The sequence below is a fragment of the Leptodactylus fuscus genome, chromosome 2 (assembly GCF_031893055.1).
Source record: "Leptodactylus fuscus isolate aLepFus1 chromosome 2, aLepFus1.hap2, whole genome shotgun sequence".
NCBI lineage: Eukaryota > Metazoa > Chordata > Amphibia > Anura > Leptodactylidae > Leptodactylus > Leptodactylus fuscus.
The window spans coordinates 166,960,988-166,983,680 of NC_134266.1; the positions used below are offsets into that span (position 1 = coordinate 166,960,988).

General features: G+C 38.3%; 1 protein-coding gene across 11 annotated transcripts in view; it reads left to right on the forward strand.

The window, feature by feature from the left end:
- Positions 1-22,693, forward strand: part of DMD (dystrophin) — a 1,873,751-nt gene that overhangs the window by 462,847 nt on the left and 1,388,211 nt on the right. For all 11 annotated transcript variants that reach the window (XM_075265063.1, XM_075265067.1, XM_075265060.1 and 8 more), the window contains 2 exons: positions 2,816-2,908; positions 16,923-17,000. In XM_075265063.1, the coding sequence (XP_075121164.1) occupies positions 2,816-2,908; positions 16,923-17,000 (171 nt within the window). The remainder of the gene's footprint in view (positions 1-2,815; positions 2,909-16,922; positions 17,001-22,693) is intronic.

Consider the following 22,693-nt stretch of genomic DNA (forward strand, 5'->3'; position numbering starts at 1 on the left):
AGAGAAACTCATATTGTTCAATGTGATAACTATCAAATATTCAATTTTTCTAGCACAACTTAGCATTCTGTAATATTTGTGTGATGCCTACTCAGTTTTTCATTGAGCTCTTCAGATGCTGAAGTATTTTTAGAAATGCTCTATAAGGCGTTCATTATTGTAATTATAATCTAGTTGATTGACAGCAAATTTTGTGCTCAGTAGCGATGACTCTTGAAGAAAGTGATTTTTACTCAAGCAGAATAACAACTATTTGATGGATTCTCTGTGAATGAGATACACTGCGGTATTGTTAAGTATTTAATACTATGATCAAATACCACGTTTTGAAATATGTAGAGAAATAATAGCCATGTAGTTTCCCTTTTTATTTGATTTTTTTTCCTTTGATACTTCATTTTATTAAATGCTTGGATATAATTTTATTCTATATTCGTGAAAGCAACATTGTTCTCCAAACAACCGACTCTTTCAAAGAAATGACTTATGAAAAAGCTATGAATGAATGCTTTGCTTCTTTCTCCTGGTAGTTGTTTAAGACTAATGCTTTAAGAATTTGTGTATAAATATCAAGTTTAATGGCATCATTAGTATTTGTCGCAGTAAAATATAATGATTGCTATTAGTGAAACAAAAAGCATTAAATGAAATTTTAAAGTGGTTAAAGGCCATTAAATTTGAGGCTGATTTCCACCTCAAATTCAGCACCAAATTCTTCCATGTAAATATCCCCTATGAATAGTAACAAAATGTTTGGATAATGTGGAAAATAAAAGCATCAGCTTCCTTCCTACTTTCCTTCTCTAACCAAATAAAAATCTTTTTCCATTTTTCTCCCTCTATATTTATTTTTTTAATAAAATATTTTTGTGTACATTCAGTTTTATTGAACTTGTACATAAAATATGAATAAGTGTATATTATGACAAATTACAAATATATTCAAAGTAAAAATAAAAAATCTAGAAAATAGAGTCACTCATTTAGGAGGCAATTAAGGATGAGAAGATGCCTTATTAAACATATAAAACTACATAAGGTAGCATAAAAAATAGAGCTTTTGCACGTATTGTATTAACAGAATGTCACCTTGAGTATTTGGAACATGCCAAATTTGTTAAATTAATTCCTTTTCTTTTATTGTTTTTTCATGCTGTCAAGTCTATAGCTACGAGCTGTTTAGTGTGAACAAAGTAGAATACTGAATCTAATTATTGCCTGCATGAAATGCAAATCAAAAATTTCACTCTTGGAGGATGACAATATGATACCAAATTGTAAATAAAAAATATGTTATCTAATGCTATTTTTATGCTTAAAAAATTACAGCTTAAGTGTAGGGAAATTAATATGAATACAATTTTATGGTAATTTAATCTCATTATATATACATGGCAAAACTTTACATGCACAGATGAGCCCTTTCCAACCTGTTTGGCTAGACATCTCCAGACAGCTATGTTGTGAGATTATTTGTTTATCAAGACAACACTGTTTTGTAATATTAAAAAAAAAAAAAACACTGAAGGGAAATTACTCAATTATGAATTGATATCAATGAAGGCAGTAATCTAAAATATAACTTTAATGAGATATGTAAAACAACATATAGTACATGTGTCCATGCAATAAAGTGATATAAACACAACGAGGTGATTAATACAGGGAGGGAAGATAACACTGCCCTACAGCCTACAATCACTTTGTCAAAGTCCAAATAGATTCATTGTTTGAACAATATCCTCAAATAGTATAGAAAGGAATTGGTGCCAAGATTATATAACTTCCATTGCTTGATTAATAAATGGCAGCAAAGATAAGGGTTAACATTGATTTGAATGAATAGGGTGGGCAATCTAGCCTGATAATGCAGGACTCCAAGTCAGCCATGATAGCAACTCCCCTAAGATATGGATACAATAGAGGCAGAACAGCATAGCCTAATCTTCCTAGCCATAACTATTTTAACTCCTCAATGCATTTCGCTATATCATATAAGCTCATCAGGAGGACATAAGTTGATAATGAACCAAAGAATGAAAAGACTAATTCCTGTGGCCTGGATGGTAGGTCAGGGTACTGGTTTGAAAGCCTTTTGTTTTGTGATATTGTGTCACAAAGTGATATCTTATGTGTGTCTGTGTTCAATGAGCAATGTATGGTAGTCTGAGCTGTATTGTTTTGAACTTTAATGCTGAATACTTCAGTGGCAACTGTGATAAATGCATATATACATGTTTGTTTTTCGCAAATACAGAAAATTTATTTTATAGTGATTTATTTTAATCAAATAAAATACACAATTTCCATATGATTAAAATGATTAGATAACCACACTTTTACCATTATATTTAACCGATTCTGCTATTTTAAGAAAGAAGCAAAAAGTCTTTAATGAATTATTTTTCTCTTCAGTGTATATAACCTAAAAAGAAATAATGATAACAAAACACATTTGTGCTCAGTAAAAGTTCTCCATATTTATTGATTTGACATATCTAGACAAGAATTGATATTAATTAGGGGCCACACGGTGGCTCAGTGGTTAGCACTGCAGCCTTGTAGCGCTGGAGTCCTGGTGTTCAAATCCTGCCAAGGGCAAAAAACCATCTGCAAGGAGTTTGTATGTTTTCCCCGTGTTTGCATGGATTTCCATCCCATATTCTAAAGACATACTGATAGGGAAAACATGTACATTGTGAGCTCTATGTGGGGCTCACAATCTACATTTAGAAAAAAGGAAAAAAAAGGAATTAATATTAATCAATTTAATACAAAAATCAATATAAAAGTTTAATTTTGTTTTACTTTGCAGTTTGGGAAACCTCCAATTGAAGATCTGTTCAGTGAACTTCAAGATGGAAGAAGACTTTTGGATCTACTTGAAGGCCTCACTGGTCAAAAACTGGTAAGGTTTTTTTTTAGACTCTGCTTATTTAATATATAAATAAGGTAATGTAAGACAGGATTCATTTAATGTATGCACAGAAACATATTTATAGGTTTCCATTTATGACAAATGCCAAATGAGTGTCCTTTTAGTCTCTGACTGATGTATATCAGTATACAAATAGCATTATCCACTTCGCCAATGACTTTAACTCAACTTTTTATTCATTGCTTCCAAAGGCTTTTCTGTGAGTTATCAATGTGCAGTGATTTAAAGTGTGCCTTTCCTTACATGTCCTCGTTGCTGTATATCCAGATATGTCTATCACAAGTTAACTAGTTTTTATAAACTGAAGAATTATCACAATATGATTGTCAAGACCTGAATTCTTGTGATTAAGTTGTGTGTTTTTCTGGTGGGGATTTGATCCGGTGTTCTGTGGTCTTTTTGTGGTTTCCTTGCCATGGGACCATCTGCTTGTACATTTGGTATCGGCCTTCAGAGTATACCTGAGGTTCTTTAGATTGAGCCTCAGGTGTTGGTTGTTAACATTGTCCTATGAGACACTTCTGGGGCTTGTATAAGGAGGGCTGGCTTCACTTGTTGCTGGTTTTCGTTGTATCCAGCATAGAATTCATGGCTCAGGGAGGAGGAGTGTTTTTGGAACTATAGCTTACTTGGAAGTGGTGTGAGTGTTGCCTTGTGTGTGAGTCTGGTTTTCCCCTCCACACTTCTACTCTGCCCTTCCTTCAGTTCTGATTGCCTGTCACTGTCTTGATGTTTGTGAGGAAGTTTGGGTTCCAGTTTGTTTTGCCCCAGTCCTGTATTAACCCTTTCCTCACCTCTCCACTGTCCCTCTCCTCATTCTCTTGTTGCGTATTGTGTTGTGCTGCGTGTCTGTTGTCCAGCACTTCCCATCCTGTTTGTGTTGTCTGCAGCTGCACCTTGGTTTCTGTAGGGGTGACCACCTTAGTATCCCCAGTCCCTAACCCTCTTGTAGCTCTCGTCCTATCTGTCGGCTAGGCCTTCGTGTTAGAGAGCCAGGAGTTGTCGGGGCCAAGGCTAGCTTGGGTACAGCTGACCACCACCCACAGGTGGGGCCTAGCTAGCCGCCGTAGTGTCAGGGAAAATCTCCCTCCCCTGCTCCCTTAGCGGTGCAGTCTGCAGTCCGGATTTTGGGTCTGAGCATAGACAAGAACGTGACAATGATATGCTAACTTCTGATTTGTGTGAGTGTGTGTGGGGGGAGGGGGTTGGTGTAAGAGTTGAATTGTTATCTTTCAAGGCTTTTGTTAACATTTGATATTTTGTTGAATAGTTTCAAGATAAATTGGAACACAACCAAACTATTTTGCTTTTTTAAGATTCATACACTTCTTTAACAATTTTAAATTATGCAGACTAAATTTAATGTAATTTTGTTAAAGAACACAAATATAAGGCTTTCCATACTTAAAGGGGTATTCCCATGTACCGTATATACTAGAGTATAAGTCGACCCGAATATAAGCTGACCTCCCTAATTTTACAACAAAAAATGGGGAAAACTTATTGACTCAAGTATAAGCTGAAGGGGGGAAATGCATGATATTCTGTTTGTGCTCATGTTAATCCTAGCTGGCTTCAGGCCTACATGGTAATATCCCAGATGTCACATGGTCTTGGATATTACCATATAGGCCCCAAGCCTGTGGTAGTAGTAATAGCCTGTTACTGCTAGCACTGGCTTTGGGCCTGTATGGCAACAGGCTGCTACTGCTACCATAATGCTTTGGGCCTATATGATAATGCCCTGGACGTCTGGAATAGTCCTGCATATGTGTGACGTTATCCGTTCAAGCTTGTGAGAGGTAAAAAGGTCACTTGTATTATACTATATCTCCAAAACATAAAAATAGCATAATAGTATAGAACATAACATGTTACAATTTTAGAATACGAGTACATAATCTATTTTTGTAACACATAAGAAATGATAAAAAAAATCATGTAATGCAATGGCAGCAAGAATTATAATCGCGCACTTATGTGATATTTATAAGTTATGTTTTTTCTTGACATGGTGAGTCTCAGATCCCCAGATTGTAAAATCTTAAGTGCTTTATTCAATGAGTACTGTACACAAACACAGCAAGTTATGACAAGTACGCAAATGAGTGGGTGTTATCACAAAATAACAAAACAAATAGAATTTTTAGATTTGTTCACATGTAGATTCATAGTTTGCCTTCAAAAGTTATCATGTTCAGAGTGACATAAATCTCATTAAAGTAAAGCTAAAGCTAAATAAGCACTTAATATTTTGCCAAATTATGGCAATTTCTCTTGGATGAACTAAAATGGACATCTCCATATGTACTGTACAATAAAAATACAGAAGACACACATATCTATGAGTCACTGTGACATTCTGGCATCAACTGACATCAGCCGACAGCCTCTCAGTTAGTGGTACTCAGTTACTGTACTGAACTTATTTAAAGTATATAAGACACCTTGGGCTGGAACATGAGGCATTTCAGTGATGGAAGTAGGGGATGGATGAGTTATTCATCACTGTCTGATACAAAATGCTGCTTGTAAAACTTGCAATACCGCTAACAAATCTTAGGAGTACAAGAATTATAACAAACTTTAGTCAGATGTAATAAATCATAGGCAGCTTAGTGATAGAAGTCACAGATAGTGTGGGAGAATATCTGTGCTGTATGAGCCTGACTGCTGCAGTAATGCAGACAGATAAAATAAAGTTAATCCTTCTCTTTTGAACGTATTTTACATGGAACAGCTTTTTCCCATATTTCTTATATGGCCCATATATATATATATATATATATATATATATATATATATATATACAGTCCTATGAAAAAGTTTGGGCACCCCTATTAATCTTAATCATTTTTAGTTCTAAATATTTTGGTGTTTGCAGCAGCTATTTCAGTTTGATATATCTAATAACTGATGGACACAGTAATATTTCAGGATTGAAATGAGGTTTATTGTACTAACAGAAAATGTGCAATATGCATTAAACCAAAATTTGACCGGTGCAAAAGTATGGGCACCTCAACAGAAAAGTGACATTAATATTTAGTAGATCCTACTTTTGCAAAGATAACAGCCTCTAGTCACTTCCTGTAGCTTTTAATCAGTTCCTGGATCCTGGATGAAGGTATTTTGGACCATTTCTTTCTACAAAACAATTCAAGTTCAGTTAAGTTTGATGGTCGCCGAACATGGACAGCCCACTCTCAAATGATCTGAAAACAAAGATTGTTCAACATAGTTGTTCAGGGGAAGGATACAAAACGTTGTCTCAGAGATTTAACCTGTCAGTTTCCACTGTGAGGAACATAGTAAGGAAATGGAAGACCACAGGGACAGTTCTTGTTAAGCCCAGAAGTGGCAGGCCAAGAAAAATATCAGAAAAGCAGAGAAGAAGAATGGTGAGAACAGTCAAGGACAATCCACAGACCACCTCCAAAGAGCTGCAGCATCATCTTGCTGCAGATGGTGTCACTGTGCATCGGTCAAAAATACAGCGCACTTTGCACAAGGAGAAGCTGTATGGGAGAGTGATAAGAAAGAAGCCGTTTCTGCACGTACGCCACAAATAGAGTTGCCTGAGGTATGCAAAAGCACATTTGGACAAGCCAACTTCATTTTGGAAACAAAGATTGAGTTGTTTGGTTATAAAAAAAAGGCGTTATGCATGGCGTCCAAAAAGAAACAGCATTCCAAGAAAAACACTTGCTACCCACTGTAAAATTTGGTGGAGGTTCCATCATGCTTTGGGGCTGTGTGGCCAATGCCGGCACCGGGAATCTTGTTAAAGTTGAGGGTCGCATGGATTCCACTCAGTATCAGCAGATTCTTGAGAATAATGTTCAAGAATCAGTGACGAAGTTGAAGTTACGCCGGGGATGGATATTTCAGCAAGACAATGATCCAAAACACCGCTCCAAATCCTCAGGCATTCATGCAGAGGAACAATTACAATGTTCTGGAATGGCCATCCCAGTCCCCAGACCTGAATATCATTGAACATCTGTGGGATGATTTGAAGCGGGCTGTCCATGCTCGGCGACCATCTAACTTAACTGAACTTGAATTGTTTGTCCAAAATACCTTCATCCAGGATCCAGGAACTGATTAAAAGCTACAGGAAGTGACTAGAGGCTGTTATCTTTGCAAAAGGAGGATCTACTAAATATTAATGTCACTTTTCTGTTGAGGTGCCCATACTTTTGCACCGGTCAAATTTTGGTTTAATGCATATTGCGCATTTTCTGTTAGTACAATAAACCTCATTTCAATCCTGAAATATTACTGTGTCCATCAGTTATTAGATATATCAAACTGAAATGGCTGCTGCAAACACCAAAATATTTAGAACTAAAAATGATTAAGATTAATAGGGGTGCCCAAACTTTTTCATAGGACTGTATATATATATATATATATATATATATATATATATATATATATATATATATATATATATATATATATATATATGGTAATGATATCTCTCCCTCTTATTTTAAAGCAGGACTCTAGCCCCCGAAGCACTGGAGTTAGAGCAGTCATTTAAACATTTAAAGTTTTCTCAGGGCTTGATCTCAACTGTAGGACGAATCAAATCAAATCAAAAAAGCTTTATTGGCACGTCCGAATAGATATTTGGCATTGCCAAAGCTAGTAAAGTGGGGGGGGAGTTGGACTCGGGTGGGTGAGTGGTGGGTATGGTGGGGGTGGGTGGTTTGGGGTATAACAGTCCGTGGAGTCTCATCTTCCTCTTAGTTGGTGACCGCTATATGGGGAGGTGGAGGGTTGGGGTTGGGGTGGGGTGGGTGTATTGGGATAAATATAACAGTCCGTGGAGTCTCATCTTCCTCTTATTTGGTGACAGCTGGACACGTATTGGACAGCGATCTCCACAGTGGCCTCTTCTTCTCCCAGTAGGATGTAGAGTTTCCTCTTCTCGTCTGCAGATATGAAGTCTGGGATGTGAGCAGAGAGTCTTTGGTAGTAGACGGCCCTCACAGCTGAGTATTTGGTGCAGTGTAGCAGGAAGTGGGTCTCGTCTTCTAGGGCCCCCTGGTCACAGTGCTGGCACAGACTGTTCTCCCGTGACTTGTACGTCTGCCTGTATCACCCCGTCTCTATCTCTAGGTTGTGGGCGCTCAGTCTGTACCGGCTCAGGGTCTGTCTGTGTTTGGGGTGGCATATTCTCTCCAGGTAGGTGGCCATGGTGTAGTCCCTTTGTAGGGATTGGTACACGGAGAGTTTCTTGGAGTTATTTATTTCGTTTCTCCATTCTTCAATGTACCGCTCTCTGTTTGCCTCTGTGGTCGCCTTTATTTCGGCCTTGGTTATCATCTGTTGGTGTTTTTGGTTTGGTGGTTGGCTGTTGTTTGGTTGGTGAGTGTCTGGTTTGCTCAGGTGGTTTAGCCATTAATATTTTTAAGTTTTTGGGGGGTTTTTTTGCTCACCCAGTGAACAGTGTAATAAAGTCTGTTAATCTGAGAAACTGGTTGTAAAGGTTTTTTTGTTTTTTTTGTGCAACCTATAAACAGTATTTCAGCCTACAAATCTGTAAAATCTCAGTTTTTTAAGGTTTTTTTTATAGTCATAAAATATGCATACAAACTGCCTCAATTGTAACTAAAAAAACAAACAAAAAAAGCAATCTGATTGACCCAATTCTAGTCTAATTCTAAATGACCAGGTCATCCTTTAAGTGCTTTGCGGTTTTTCTTGAATTTTTTTTTTTTTTTTTTAATAAGAAAACATTTAATAAGAAAGCAGTATCAGGATTGTTATCAGTCACTATTATAATTAAGCAGTGCACAATAAAATTAATGGAAGAAAACAGAGAAACAGAGAAAACAGTACAGGGGACAGGCAATAAGAATGTCGGTGGCAACAGCAAAACTACTTCTGGTCATGACAGCCCTGCCAGTCAGTGTTGTCTTACTTACTGAGAATAAATTAGGTAGGCAACACTCTAAGGTAAATGTGAAAATCGTTGGATTTTATGTCATGTGCAATGCTTCTGCTCCTAAGTCTGGAGCTTTTCTCAAGTGTAAGAATAAAATGCATCAACTATTTATGCAAATTCATTGATTCAATGCGTGATCATATCAATTTATAATAATAAAAATTTATAAAGTGCAAAAGTGTCAATTTATAATTATATGAAAATATATCACCTCAGTATAGTAATCACATATTTAAATTCATAAGAATAGAATGACAAAAATGTGGTTAAAATAGTGTAATAGGCTTAAAATGCATAACAGATATTAAATAAACTTCGGAGAATTGTATTAATAAATTATTCACACCTGTCAGGAATTGTGCTGGCCCTGTGTATTAGCCAAAGCACACTTATGTAAGCATATCCAGAATTGGGTATACAAGTGTGTGCATGCACACTAGCTCAGTAGCCTCCAAAGAGCCCATTTTTGTTAAGGACACTATACTAATGTATACTAGCCATGCAGATGTGCAAACACATACCAGATGTCAAATTGTAAAAGTGCTTTCCCATACTTCAGAAGATAGGCTCAACGTGTATGTACACAGGTGAACCTTGTGCCATATTAGAAATGGGCTTGACCATAGTGCTACAAATAAAAAAAGGAGTAGTATCGGCCACCAATTAAAATATATGAAGAAATTCTATTCTTCAGAAGATAGGCTCAACGTGTATGTACACAGGTGAACCCTGTGACATATAAGAAATGGGCTTGACCATATTGCTACAAATAAAGGAGTAATATCAGCCACCAATTAAAAATATATAAAAAAATAATAATTTAAATGCACGTGTCACAGTGCTGTTATATAGCCAGGCTAGGGAACATGATGCCAATCCCAAATTGGGACCTGGAAGAGAAAAATAGGACCATGATTAGAGATGAGCGAACAGTGTTCTATCGAACACATGTTCGATCGGATATCAGGGTGTTCGCCATGTTCGAATCGAATCGAACACCGCGTGGTAAAGTGCGCCAAAATTCGATTCCCCTCCCACCTTCCCTGGCGCCTTTTTTGCACCAATAACAGCGCAGGGGAGGTGGGACAGGAACTACGACACCGGGGGCATTGAAAAAAATTGGAAAAAGTCATTGGCTGCCGAAATCAGGTGACCTCCATTTTAGACGAATAGTGGATTTCAAATCTGGGGATTTGTACAGGGATAGCTGTACAGGCAGGGATAGCTAGGGATAACCTTTATTTAGGGGGGAATGTTATTAAAAATAACTTTTTGGAGCTCTATCGGGTGTGTAATTATGATTTTTGTGAGATAAACTTTTTCCCATAGGGATGCATTGGCCAGCGCTGATTGGCCGAATTCCGTACTCTGGCCAATCAGTGCTGGCCAATGCATTCTATTAGCTTGATGAAGCAGAGTGTGCACAAGGGTTCAAGCGCACCCTCGGCTCTGATGTAGCAGAGCCGAGGCTGCACAAGGGTTCAAGCGCACCCTCGGCTCTGATGTAGGAGAGCCGAGGGTGCACTTGAACCCTTGTGCACCCTCGGCTCTGCTACATCAGAGCCGAGGGTGCGCTTGAACCCTTGTGCACACTCTGCTTCATCAAGCTAATAGAATGCATTGGCCAGCGCTGATTGGCCAATGCATTCTATTAGCCCGATGAAGTAGAGCTGAATGTGTGTGCTAAGCACACACATTCAGCTCTACTTCATCGGGCTAATAGAATGCATTGGCCAGCGCTGATTGGCCAGAGTACAGAATTCGGCCAATCAGCGCTGGCTCTGCTGGAGGAGGCGGAGTCTAAGATCGCTCCACACCAGTCTCCATTCAAGTCCGACCTTAGACTCCGCCTCCTCCAGCAGAGCCAGCGCTGATTGGCCGAATTCCGTACTCTGGCCAATCAGCACTGGCTAATGCATTGTATTGGCGTGATGAAGCAGTGCTGAATGTGTGTGCTTAGCACACACATTCAGCTCTACTTCATCGGGCTAATAGAATGCATTGGCCAGAGTACTGAATTCGGCCAATCAGCGCTGGCTCTGCTGGAGGAGGCGGAGTCTAAGATCGCTCCACACCAGTCTCCATTCAGGTCCGACCTTAGACTCCGCCTCCTCCAGCAGAGCCAGCGCTGATTGGCCGAATTCCGTACTCTGGCCAATCAGCACTGGCTAATGCATTGTATTGGCTTGATGAAGCAGTGCTGAATGTGTGTGCTTAGCACACACATTCAGCTCTACTTCATCGGGCTAATAGAATGCATTGGCCAATCAGCGCTGGCCAATGCATTCTATTAGCGTGAACTGAGTTTGCACAGGGGTTCTAGTGCACCCTCGGCTCTGCTACATCAGATTGCTACATCTGATGTAGCAGTGCCGAGTGTGCATCAGATGTGTAGTTGAGCAAAACTGACTCAGCACTGCTAAGTCTCTGCATTCGCATAGGAATGCATTGGCCAGCCTTCGGCCAATCAGCGCTGGCTCTGCCGGAGGTGGCGGAGTCTAAGGTCGGACCTGAATGGAGACTGGTGTGGAGCGATCTTAGACTCCGCCTCCTCCAGCAGAGCCAGCGCTGATTGGTCGAGTTCCGTACTCTGTCCAATCAGCACTGGCCAATGCATTTCTATGGGGAAAAGTTAGCTTGCGAAAATCGCAAACTGACAGGGATTTCCATGAAATAAAGTGACTTTTATGCCCCCAGACATGCTTCCCCTGCTGTCCCAGTGTCATTCCAGGGTGTTGGTATCATTTCCTGGGGTGTTATAGTGGACTTGGTGACCCTCCAGACACAAATTTGGGTTTCCCCCTTAACGAGTTTATGTTCCCCATAGACTATAATGGGGTTCGAAACCCATTCGAACACTCGAACAGTGAGCGGCTGTTCGAATCGAATTTCGAACCTCGAACATTTTAGTGTTCGCTCATCTCTAACCATGATGACTTATGACACCAAACATCCTAATTGTGATGACTGAAATACTGTCCCAAACATTATTATATGCACTTAATTACACATCATGAAAATTATATTTTGGTGTATTCGGTGTCCCAAAGGAGGAGTCAAAAGAATTAGGGTATATCAAATGCTCATAAATACAAACTGTTAAATCATAGCACTGATCAGAATAATATATATAAAAGTTATATATAACTTTTATTAAATTAAGATAAAAGTTTCAGGTCAAACAAACAATACCTACACTATGAAAAACTGGTATATATGTGTGAAGGGAATTTAGGTGAGGATCAAGTCCTATCCTTCAACCAAAGAACCACTAAATGGTCAGCTTGATATACTCCACAGCCCCTAATCAACCCATGTAGGTAGCCTGTCATGGCATGCTGACAGTGCCACATATATGTCTTCAATTTCTATAGTTGCCACTGCCAATCTGTTGACATAATAACAAGAAAGCAAAACAAACATCACCACCATTTCTTCTTCCAATACCAACACAATGTTGGTGTGGCATTCTGCTCCCATGAAGGAATACTGTACATTATGTGTAGTTTTTTTTTTTTTTTTTTTGAAAAGTCAATTCATCACTTTTCCATTAGGCACACAGCCTCCCAAATTACGACAAACCCATAGCACTTATAAGTCATCAAAATGGGCTTAATTTTCAACAAAGCCATTGGTTTTTGCATTATAACCACAATGTGTGTCTAAAAAACCATGGGAAAGCATCTTTCCCCAAACAATTGGCTAATGTTTGGAGTGTTTTACATACTAAAATGTGCAAAAGTCAGTGGCTGCCCAGTGTATGATTAAATTCAGTTTGTTTCCATTTTTCCATGGACATACACGTGACTTTGACTTAACTTAAGCTGTGTTTGCCTTGGAGAGCTAGAAATTGGATAGTTTCCCTTGAGCACTGACAGTGGCATGCACTATGTTTTAAGCTGATTTAAGTTGCAGGCTGTACCAAACTTGCTCGACCCAAAACAAATCAGGGGCCTGTGCTTACCTGAACTCGAAACAAAACAAGAATCCTGAGAGGTTACTAATTTATCTCTAATTGAAGTTAAATCCAAAAATTTACTTACTGACTGATGTTACAATTTATAGTGAATCATTCATTTTTGAGACATTGTCAAAGTATTATCAATGAAAACAAAACATGGACATTGGGGAAAATATTCATAATCTTCAATCTTAAAATACATTGCAGAAGTTAAATTCTGTTAATAAAATGCCTGTTAAATTCCACAATTCAAAGGCATTTTATTCAACTTGCAATTATAAGAAATTTGTTTTAAAAAATAGCATACTAAAAGAATCCTTTGCCCATAAGAGGGCCATGTAATAGTGTATTTTATTCAGCATGCATATTGTTGTCTCATTTTAATGCTTGCTATTTTGAGAACAAATGTTCCTAGTGAAAGCCTTAAGCATTATGCAATCAGACTTCCATTGTCCCAACTTTCATCAGTCCTATCATTGAAAAACACTTGCTCCGAAGCACAATGTCAGTTTTGGTCTAAGGGCAAAGTGTCCCTGAATAATTTTACATTTCTACATTGAAATTCAAAACACAAAGTGGTTTTTGAATTCTAAAAAACAAACACACAAATAAAGAAATCAATAAAACTATCATTATAAATTAAAATGAATTAAATATGTTTTTGCTTTTTTGTGTTTATTTTTATTTCTCATTCATGTAAATTTCCAGATGGACAGTAAAATAGGATTGAAGTTTGAAAAAGACACTTTAATAACACTGTAGGCTGCTAAAGTTTATGATACAATTGTAACAAAAGCTATTATAATGATGTCATTTGTTGACTCTGCTGTAAGCCCAGCAGGGAGAACCATTCTGAGAGTTTGCCCTTTATCTATAGAGAACATGTGCATGTCTATATAGCTTTATCTTTATGCTTTTATACCAAGGTCATATATCTAATAAATATTGATGAGCTATATGACTTAACCCATAAATGTATCCAAAGCAGCAAGCACATTGTATGGTTTTTATGGTATAGTATTACATGGTTTTTATGATCCATGATCATACTAAAAACAGTTATAAAAATTAAGGTGTTGGTTTCAAACAGGTTAAGCAAAATATTAGCAAAAAAAAAAAGTTCACTCTACAAAAGCAATTTTTTTTTTTCCAGGAGAGGTCCTAGACCAGGCATCTTCAGACACATGAATACCTAGTATATGTGTTTCAGAGTAATATTCTACTTTTATATGTATTGTAGAGAAAGGAGGGGGATTTAGGACTTAGGGGGTTTTTTTCTATATTTTTTTTTACTACTTTATGAGACCCCAATGGGATTTGAAACTGCAATCATTTGATTTCAAGTCCCATAGACTGCAATACATTTGTATTGTATACATTGTATATTGTATACATTACTACTAGGGCTGGTAACAGACCAGCTTCAATAGTAAAATTACTATGACAGGCCTGGGAACCTTCAATAGACTCCTGGCTTTCACAAAAACAGGCCAGGTTAATTGACTAGTTAACCTTTGTGATTAAGATAAAACCTGCTAATTAAAGAGGACCTTTCACCTCCTAGGCACATGCGGTTTTATATACTGCTAGAAAGCCAACAGTGTGCTGCTTTCCCGTTCTGTGCCCCCAGTGAAGAGCTATCAGTGCCGGTACTGTAGCTCTTCACTGTCAGAAGGGCGTTTCTGACAGTCAGTCAAGAACGCCCTTCCTCACAGCAGCGTCTATTGCACTGTACTGTAAGGGTGGAGAGGAACGCACCCTCCATAGACGAGCACTGGGGGGGGGCATTCCTCACTGCTCAGCGTCATTGCTGGGTGGTAAGGAACACCCCCTCTCACAGTACAGAGCAATAGATGCTACTGTGAGGAAGGGCGTTCCTGACTGACTGTAAGAAACGTCCTTCTGACGGTGAAGAGCTACAGTTAAAGCACCAATAGCTCTTCTCCGGGGGCACCGAATGTGAAAATCAGCACACTGTCGGCTTTCTAGTGGTGTATTACAGCGCATGTACCCCAGGAGGTGAAAGGTCCTCTTTAAATAACTACTTCATTTTCCTGAGTTTTCAGTGTATTTTTATCAAAACTATTAGTAATGATTATAATGATTATTTGTTGATAAGTTACGCATTAAAAAATGTTAGCCATATCTTCACCATAGAAATAACCGCTTCATGATGCTAACCATTACTATGTCCTTGGGTTCTGTATTCATCTAAAAACAGTTTGACGTTAAAATGTAAGCAATGAGAAATATGCAAGAGAAGACAGTATATGCCAGTGTGTTTGTCTGATAGGCTGTCATGGCAACCAAACTACATTTGTTGAATGAGCAGAAGATAAAATTACTGAATTGGCTGACGCATATCGTTTTTTTTCTTACAATATTCTGCATTGAAAGAAACAAAATCCATTTCCATATACACAGCGTATGCAGAAAAGGAAAAAGTAATAATTCTAACAAATTAAAAATCTGCGTAGCTCTAGAAGCACGCTATATGGTACATGTTAAATGCTATTATTTTACTATATAAAGTAATACTGTGATGAGAATTATTTATAGATTACATATTGTAAAAAAACAAAAACAAAGAAATATATATGCATTTAAAGATTCCTGATAAAATTAGAAGACATAAAAATGTCATAAGGATCTGACTCCAACCTACCCCAACGATCACTTGGCTGTCAGCATGTCATCTTCATTGTTTACTAGACTCTGTACCATATATAGCGGAGTACATTCATTTTGGTACTCCAGGTTCCTCCCACACTCCAAATACAGACTGTCAGGGTATGTAGATTGTGAATCCTATATGGGACAGTGATTGACAATGTCTGCAAAAATAAAAATAAATCTATCTGGAGAAGAAAGGTGATACCGTAATGTAGAAAAAGGGAAAATTGTATCTTTAATACATTGGCAATGTTGTGGTTCTAAAAAAAAATCCTTTATCAAGGAAGGTGCATTATGACTATACTAGATATATACTGTTACAAAATGCATGTGCATAATTTATTCATCATGGTCTAATATGTGAAATAAAGTGCATATTCCACAAACAAAGTGCAAAAGTCCATGTGTTAGCAAAGTAAGCAATATCCAAAAAGTTCTAATTAATATATCCAATTTATACTAAATATCATAAAAACTTCATATCCAAAAAATCTGTGTATAATCACTTACTAGAAGCATCTCCATCATACCAATCCGTGCCAATCATACTGTGATCCAAATAGTCAACTGTGCCTGCTCACACTCTTGGAAATAGATTACCTGTTGTAGGGCATGTGCAAATTCGAAAAAGGTTAAGCCCTAAAATATCACTACAATATGAGCATTCAATAGGTTATAGGGACTACTGCAAACCTATTAATATTGGTCTGTACCCTCTACAGGTCATAAAAGTTAAAGGCTGCTCAGTAATTGATAGATCAGCCACAGCATGCTGGTTGTAAAGACCTTGACAAAGAACATGTCCTGCACACATAGGGCTGCTATCAAATCCAATCCATATATCATAGACTAGACACGTATGTGCTGACTTCAGGCCCTTGGGACCATTTTATATGCATCCATTAACTAATTATAAAAAAAAAAGGGAAGGGAAAAGTAACCAATTAGTCAATACTTAATAAAAAAAAAAAAGTCTTCCAAGTAGACATATGTGTGCAGGAAATGTCCTTTGGTGACTACTTGTCAGCTCCCATGATGTGGTTGAGCTATTAGTGAGCAGCTTTAACCTCTTATGGCCTGAAGTGGGTATAGAGCAATGTCATTAGGATTGCAGTAGCTCCCATCACCCACTGAATGTTCATACTGTAGTTTAATATATAGATTGGGGTAGCTATCATCAGGGACTGCCCTTAATGGTTTTTTCCAGGTGTTTTCCTTCTCTCTTATGGTCGTCACGTGTATATTTGAAACAGTTTATACACAAATGAATAAGGAAAATAAAATTGTGCTTTGTAAAAGTATTGAAAATATTAATTATCTTCCAGTTATATGGAATAGAATATTAATTCAAATGAAGAATTATTTATTTCCGGTATTGTGTTTTCTTACAGGTAAAAGAGAAAGGCTCTACAAGGGTTCATGCTTTAAACAATGTCAACAAAGCACTTCAAATCTTGCAAAAAAACAAAGTAAGTAACTAATACGTTTAATTTGTTATTCATTATATGTTTTGTTTTTGTTTTTTCAAGAGAAAGTATCTCTCCCATCCATTGGTGTTACATGTTTGGTATTGCAGCCTTTCCTTGATTCCTCAAATGAAGATGAGCTGTAATATCAATATTAGACAATATTTGTAATGCTGGACAGTCACGCCAACATGAATAATTTAGCTTACAGTATAGTACTACAAGTTATCCTGAATTGACATGCTCATTCATATATAAACAAGACCAGGAGTGGGTCTTACAGGAAGGAGAAACATAAAACAAATGCATGGCTCTCGGGATATGATACTAATAAGGCACGCAAAGACTTTTGGACAAATGTATTGGGTAAGATAAGATAATCCTTTAATAGTCCCACCATGGGAAAATTCAGTGTGTTACAGCAGCATTGATAATACAGTAATAGATATACAAGAAAAGAATGCATGCAAGCTCAGAATAGCAGATAGGAATACATACTAGGAGTCATAGCAACTAAAAAGAAAAAAAAAAGACTTCAGGATCATTTAGTTCTCTGAGTGATCTCCGCTTAGCCTGATGTTGATTATACAGCCTGACCGCGGATGGAGGGAAGGACCTCCGATAGCGCTCCTTCTCACATTGCTGCCCAATACTGTCACGGTCTCATACATGAGATGGGAGTTTTCTCCAGCATGGAGCTCACCATGGCCCTATTTCTGTATTTTGTCTATGTCTCCTTTTTAAACGTGTATTCATCATGAGGTTGCAAGACATTTTAGCAAATATTACTTGAACCAAGTAGTGTGCATGTTAAAAAGTACCATATTCTGGGTGATTTGAAGGCAGGAACTCAAACTTTCAAGATGAAAATTATGCTTAAATGGTGACTCATTTTTAAACAGACTGTGCATAAGTCAATAGTGATCATAAGAGACTTTACAGTATAATGTATCACAGAAAAGTGCTCATTTCTGCTCTTATCAGGCCATTTCCCTGTTTTCCCTGTCCTCTGCTGAACTGATTTCCACTCTGAAAATTCTTTTTTTATATGTCTCAAGACAGATTACGAGTCACATACCTTGGATTACACGTGTCCACAGATGTCTATGCGGCTGGTAGGGGGAGGGGTCAGAGGGAAAGAGATAGCAGAAATACAAGTATATTCAGATGCAGTGTATTGTCTATTACAACAAAATGTGCTTTATTCACAGTAGCGTAGGTCAATACTTCTCTCTATATTGTGGGGAATCGCTCAGGTAGATGCTCGGTAGCAGTGCAGTAAACAGGGACACATACACTGGATTGCACACAAGTTCAGGCTTTATTCACTTGCAGTGCATACACTGCTTTTGCAAAGCCACAGGATAAACAAAACAAAACCCTTCTTGGCTGAGAGACTAACTTAAACGTAAGGAAACTTTTCCCTGACTATACAGGAGACTGGCTACCAGTCTCCCACCTTGGCAATAACAACGGGTGGCACAGTACTTGCTTTGGAGGTCCAGTCTGGACAGTTCAACTCTGTCAGTGTGGTGCCACCCTTCCCAGTCTTCACACTCAGACTATTATCAGGCCTTGATTAGTCAGCTGACCTCCCTGGTGTGAGTTTTTACCAAACACCCTTTAGCTGCCTGGCTGGGACATACCTGTCTTCCCAGAACACACCCTTCAATCTCTCACAATATACAGTATATACAAAAACAATTTAAACTTGATACAGCGTAATATCACTTGGGACAGAATGTCATCTTCAATTACTTTAAATAGCATTTGTTGTCACACTGCAACAAGTTATCATACTGCAGGAAGTCAAACTTAACTTTACCATATTTTTATGGTGACAGTGAGACATTAATCGAGCAGATTCTCCTACTCACTGGTCACCATGAATGGTACCTAGCCTCCACTTACTAGATCAGAGAGGAATGCAAACTGCAGAGAGGAAAACTGCTGAAAATTGCCATAAATAATGCTATTCCCCATGCCCAAGCTCTGTACTATTGATTTCAGCATAGCTTGTTTAAATGACTCAAATCGCATTGAGAACGGTATAAAACATAGTTTCAAGTTATCTGCAGAAAATATTTTAATGCCATTGGCCTTAAGTTTAACCTGTGTGCTGCCTTACATCTCCAGAAAATATGAAGACATTCTATAGGCAATAGGCTTGCCTCTGTGAATACCCACTGTTTGTTACTCTAGTAATTTAGGATGTGCTTTAACCCTTAAGTACTATCATGATGTCTATCATACACATATCATTATTAGAGAGTAGATCGAGTAGGTGTTCGATCAAATACTACGGTATTTGAAATACTTCGTACTACTACCTATTCGAAGTTAAGATTCGATGCAGAACCAGCGTTGATTGGCAGAATGCTATACATTGCAATTAACACTGGTTCTTTACCTTTAGAAGTCTTCTCCCTGTGCAGCATCCCCGTGTCCTCTTCCGGCTCTGAATTCACTCTGCCAGGCATCGGGCCTGGGCAGAGCTGACTGCGCATGTCCGCTTGTAGTGCGAGCATGCGCAGTCGGCTCTGCCTAGGCCCAATGCCTAGCAGAGTGAATTCAAGGCCGGAAGAGGACGTGGGGACGCTGCGCAGGGAGAAGAATCCAGCCCGACCCTCACTCATGGACTTGGTAAGTACAATTTGAGCGAATGTTGCCTACCCGTGAAACGAGCAATTCCCCTCATAGACTATAATGGGGTTCGAAACCCGTTCGAACAGTCAAACAGTGTGCGGCTGTTCGAATCGGATTTCGAACCCCAAACATTTTAGTGTTCGCTCATCTCTAATCATTATGATAGACACCATGATAGTACTTAAGGGTTAAATCCATTTTCATATAAGTTATTTTATTATAAGACTAACATTGAAATGCAGGTTAGAAAACACTTTACATTCCCATATTACTTCATACATGCTGTATTTCTGGAGACAGCTAAAGTCAAAGGAGTAAGTAAGTCATCACTTTTATTATACTGTAAACTTTAGATATTGTGAAATGATAAACAACCTTGTAGAACATTCAGTCAGTTTTTCTAATTCTATCAACTTTCACCTCAAGGATAAATTCAAATGAACAAGATTATTCGCTAAGAAAAGTTGCTGTTTCCTAGGATAGCACATGAAAGATGAACGCTCGGTAGTTTGATGTATTGCACTACTTGGGAACTTTACTGGAACACTACTTCAGATGTCTAAGTAATATCGTGTATTGATTTATCAGTTTGTGAAGAAGTTATTTTCAGCTTGCATTGCATAAAGTGTATTCATAAATCCATGTGACCTTATGGAAATGCTAAACTAACCTGGATTATCATGTCAAAAATCTAGGTTTTGATAAAGAATTGCTCACTGGTTACATGTGAAGGCCAAAATGGTTGTGTTATTTAAAAACAGTGTCTATAGATACGTTCTAATACTTAATCATAGCAAAACACACACATATCATGTTACATTATGTGTACTGAAAGTGCAGAACAAATTGTGTCTCCCCTGATAGTTTCTAATGTATTATTTTATATCCTATTTTACTGCACATATAATCTGTGGCTTAATCATTTTAAAGGGGCTTGCCAGCTAAATAAAAATTTTATGGAAAGTGCTTACAGTGGGAGACCTACATATGTAGCAATTGTTAAGTCATAGCACAATATCATAATATCTTGTGGGCAGGGGTGAACCTGCCCCTTTCGCCGCTCGAGGCGAAGGACAGAAAGCGGAGCGGAAGGGGCAGGGCGAAGCAAAGGGGGCGGGGCTTAGCAGCGTTCGCAGGCAGAGAGCAGGAAGGTAGAGGACCTGCTCTCTGCCTGAGTGTAAGGGGAGGCTGCTGGAGCAGCGCTGCTCCAGTGGCCTCCCCAATCCACCGCTCGGTGCTAAGCCAGTCCAGGACAGCTTGTCCTGGATTGGCTTAGGTAAGCAAAAATGCCGCCCTCCCTGGGGGCCCTGGCATAGCGCCACCTGAAGCTGTCGCCTCATGGGAGGTGCGGCGCTGCTTGTGGGCATAACTTAGAAACTTCATAACATAACCTGAAAACTGTAATGTTAACAGCTGCTACATTTGTAACATTAAAAAAAGTGATTCTCATGCTCTTATTGCCACACCAGTTCTGATTTGATATGGTATCTGATGTATACTTCCTGGTGTTTTGACACACACATAAGAAATGCCTGAAAATGCCAGGTCAGTGGTGACCTACGCAGTGTTGGAAACTAGCTAGCACAGGGGGCAGATGAGTATTTTATCCTTGGGCCTCCTATCTGTTGTCTTCAATAGATTTTTATTTATGTGGAAAGCTGTTTAAGACTAAGGCCCCACGTTGCAGAAATTCAGCTTTTTTTGTTGCAGATTTTGTTGCGGTTTTTGGAGCTAAAGTCAAGAATGGCTGCAAAAGGAATGGAAAAATTATAGGAAGCTCTTAAAATTCTACTTACTGTTCAATCCACTCCTGGCTTTGGCTCAAAAAACCTCAACAAAATTTGCATAAAAAAAAGCTGCATTTCCGTAATGTGGGGCCTTAGCCTAAAGCTTTGGCCCCAGGTAGAAAAAAAAATGCTGTACAATTGCAACAGAAAATGCAATCACAAAAAATGCCTTTTTTTCACTGCTTTTCCATTGTGTTTTGTATTTTTGACCCCCTATAAGCTTGGGAAAACACTGTTTTCAGAGGTAATTTTAACTTGCTGAGTTTTTCTGCAGCTTTCTGCAATGTGTGGTATTAGCCAAATTATAGGTTTGGAAATCTTTTCCTGGCAGTAAATTTACAGGTGTTACTTTATGAAACAACTCCAGTTGAATGACATTGTTTTAGGTTAAGGCCACTTGTAGAAAAACACAGTTAAAAAAAAAGTGCTGCACAAAAAATAAAAAAACATTGTGAAAATGTAGTGGAAAAGCAGTACTCGCATTTATTTCATTTTTTTAAACATCATATCTTTATTAAAAGTTTTACATATACAGTGGAGCAAAAAAGTATTTAGTCAGTCACCAATAGTGCAAGTTCCACCACTTAAAAAGATGAGAGGCGTCTGTAATTTACATCATAGGTAGACCTCAACTATGAAAGACAAAATGAGAAAACAAATCCAGAAAATCACATTGTCTGATTTTGTAAGAATTTATTTGCAAATTATGGTTGAAAATAAGTATTTGGTCAGTAACAAAATTTCATCTCAATACTTTGTTATATATCCTTTGTTGGTAATGACAGAGGTCAAACGTTTTCTGTAAGTCTTCACAAGGTTGGCACACACTGTTGTTGGTATGTTGGCCCATTCCTCCATGCAGATCTCCTCTAGAGCAGTGATGTTTTGGGGCTGTCGCTTCGCAACACGGACTTTCAACTCTCTCCAAAGGTTTTCTATAGGGTTGAGATCTGGAGACTGGCTAGGCCACTCCAGGACCTTGAAATGCTTCTTACAAAGCCACTTCTTACAAAGCCACTCCTGGCTATTATCTGAGATTATTAATTTCATTATTTACACTGTGTTTCCATAACCACGGAACTGGGGATGATCTTATATCTCCACCCAGGACAAGTGACGTAGCTCACTGCTCTCAGGACGGAGGGGGAGCTGAGTGCCGAGGAGCAGCTTGTATTTCTGAGCTGTTTATCTCCTGCTCTTCCAGTTATCGGGTCGGCTAATAGAATTTTGCTGATAAGGGCTGAGACAGGGAGTCTTTTACCT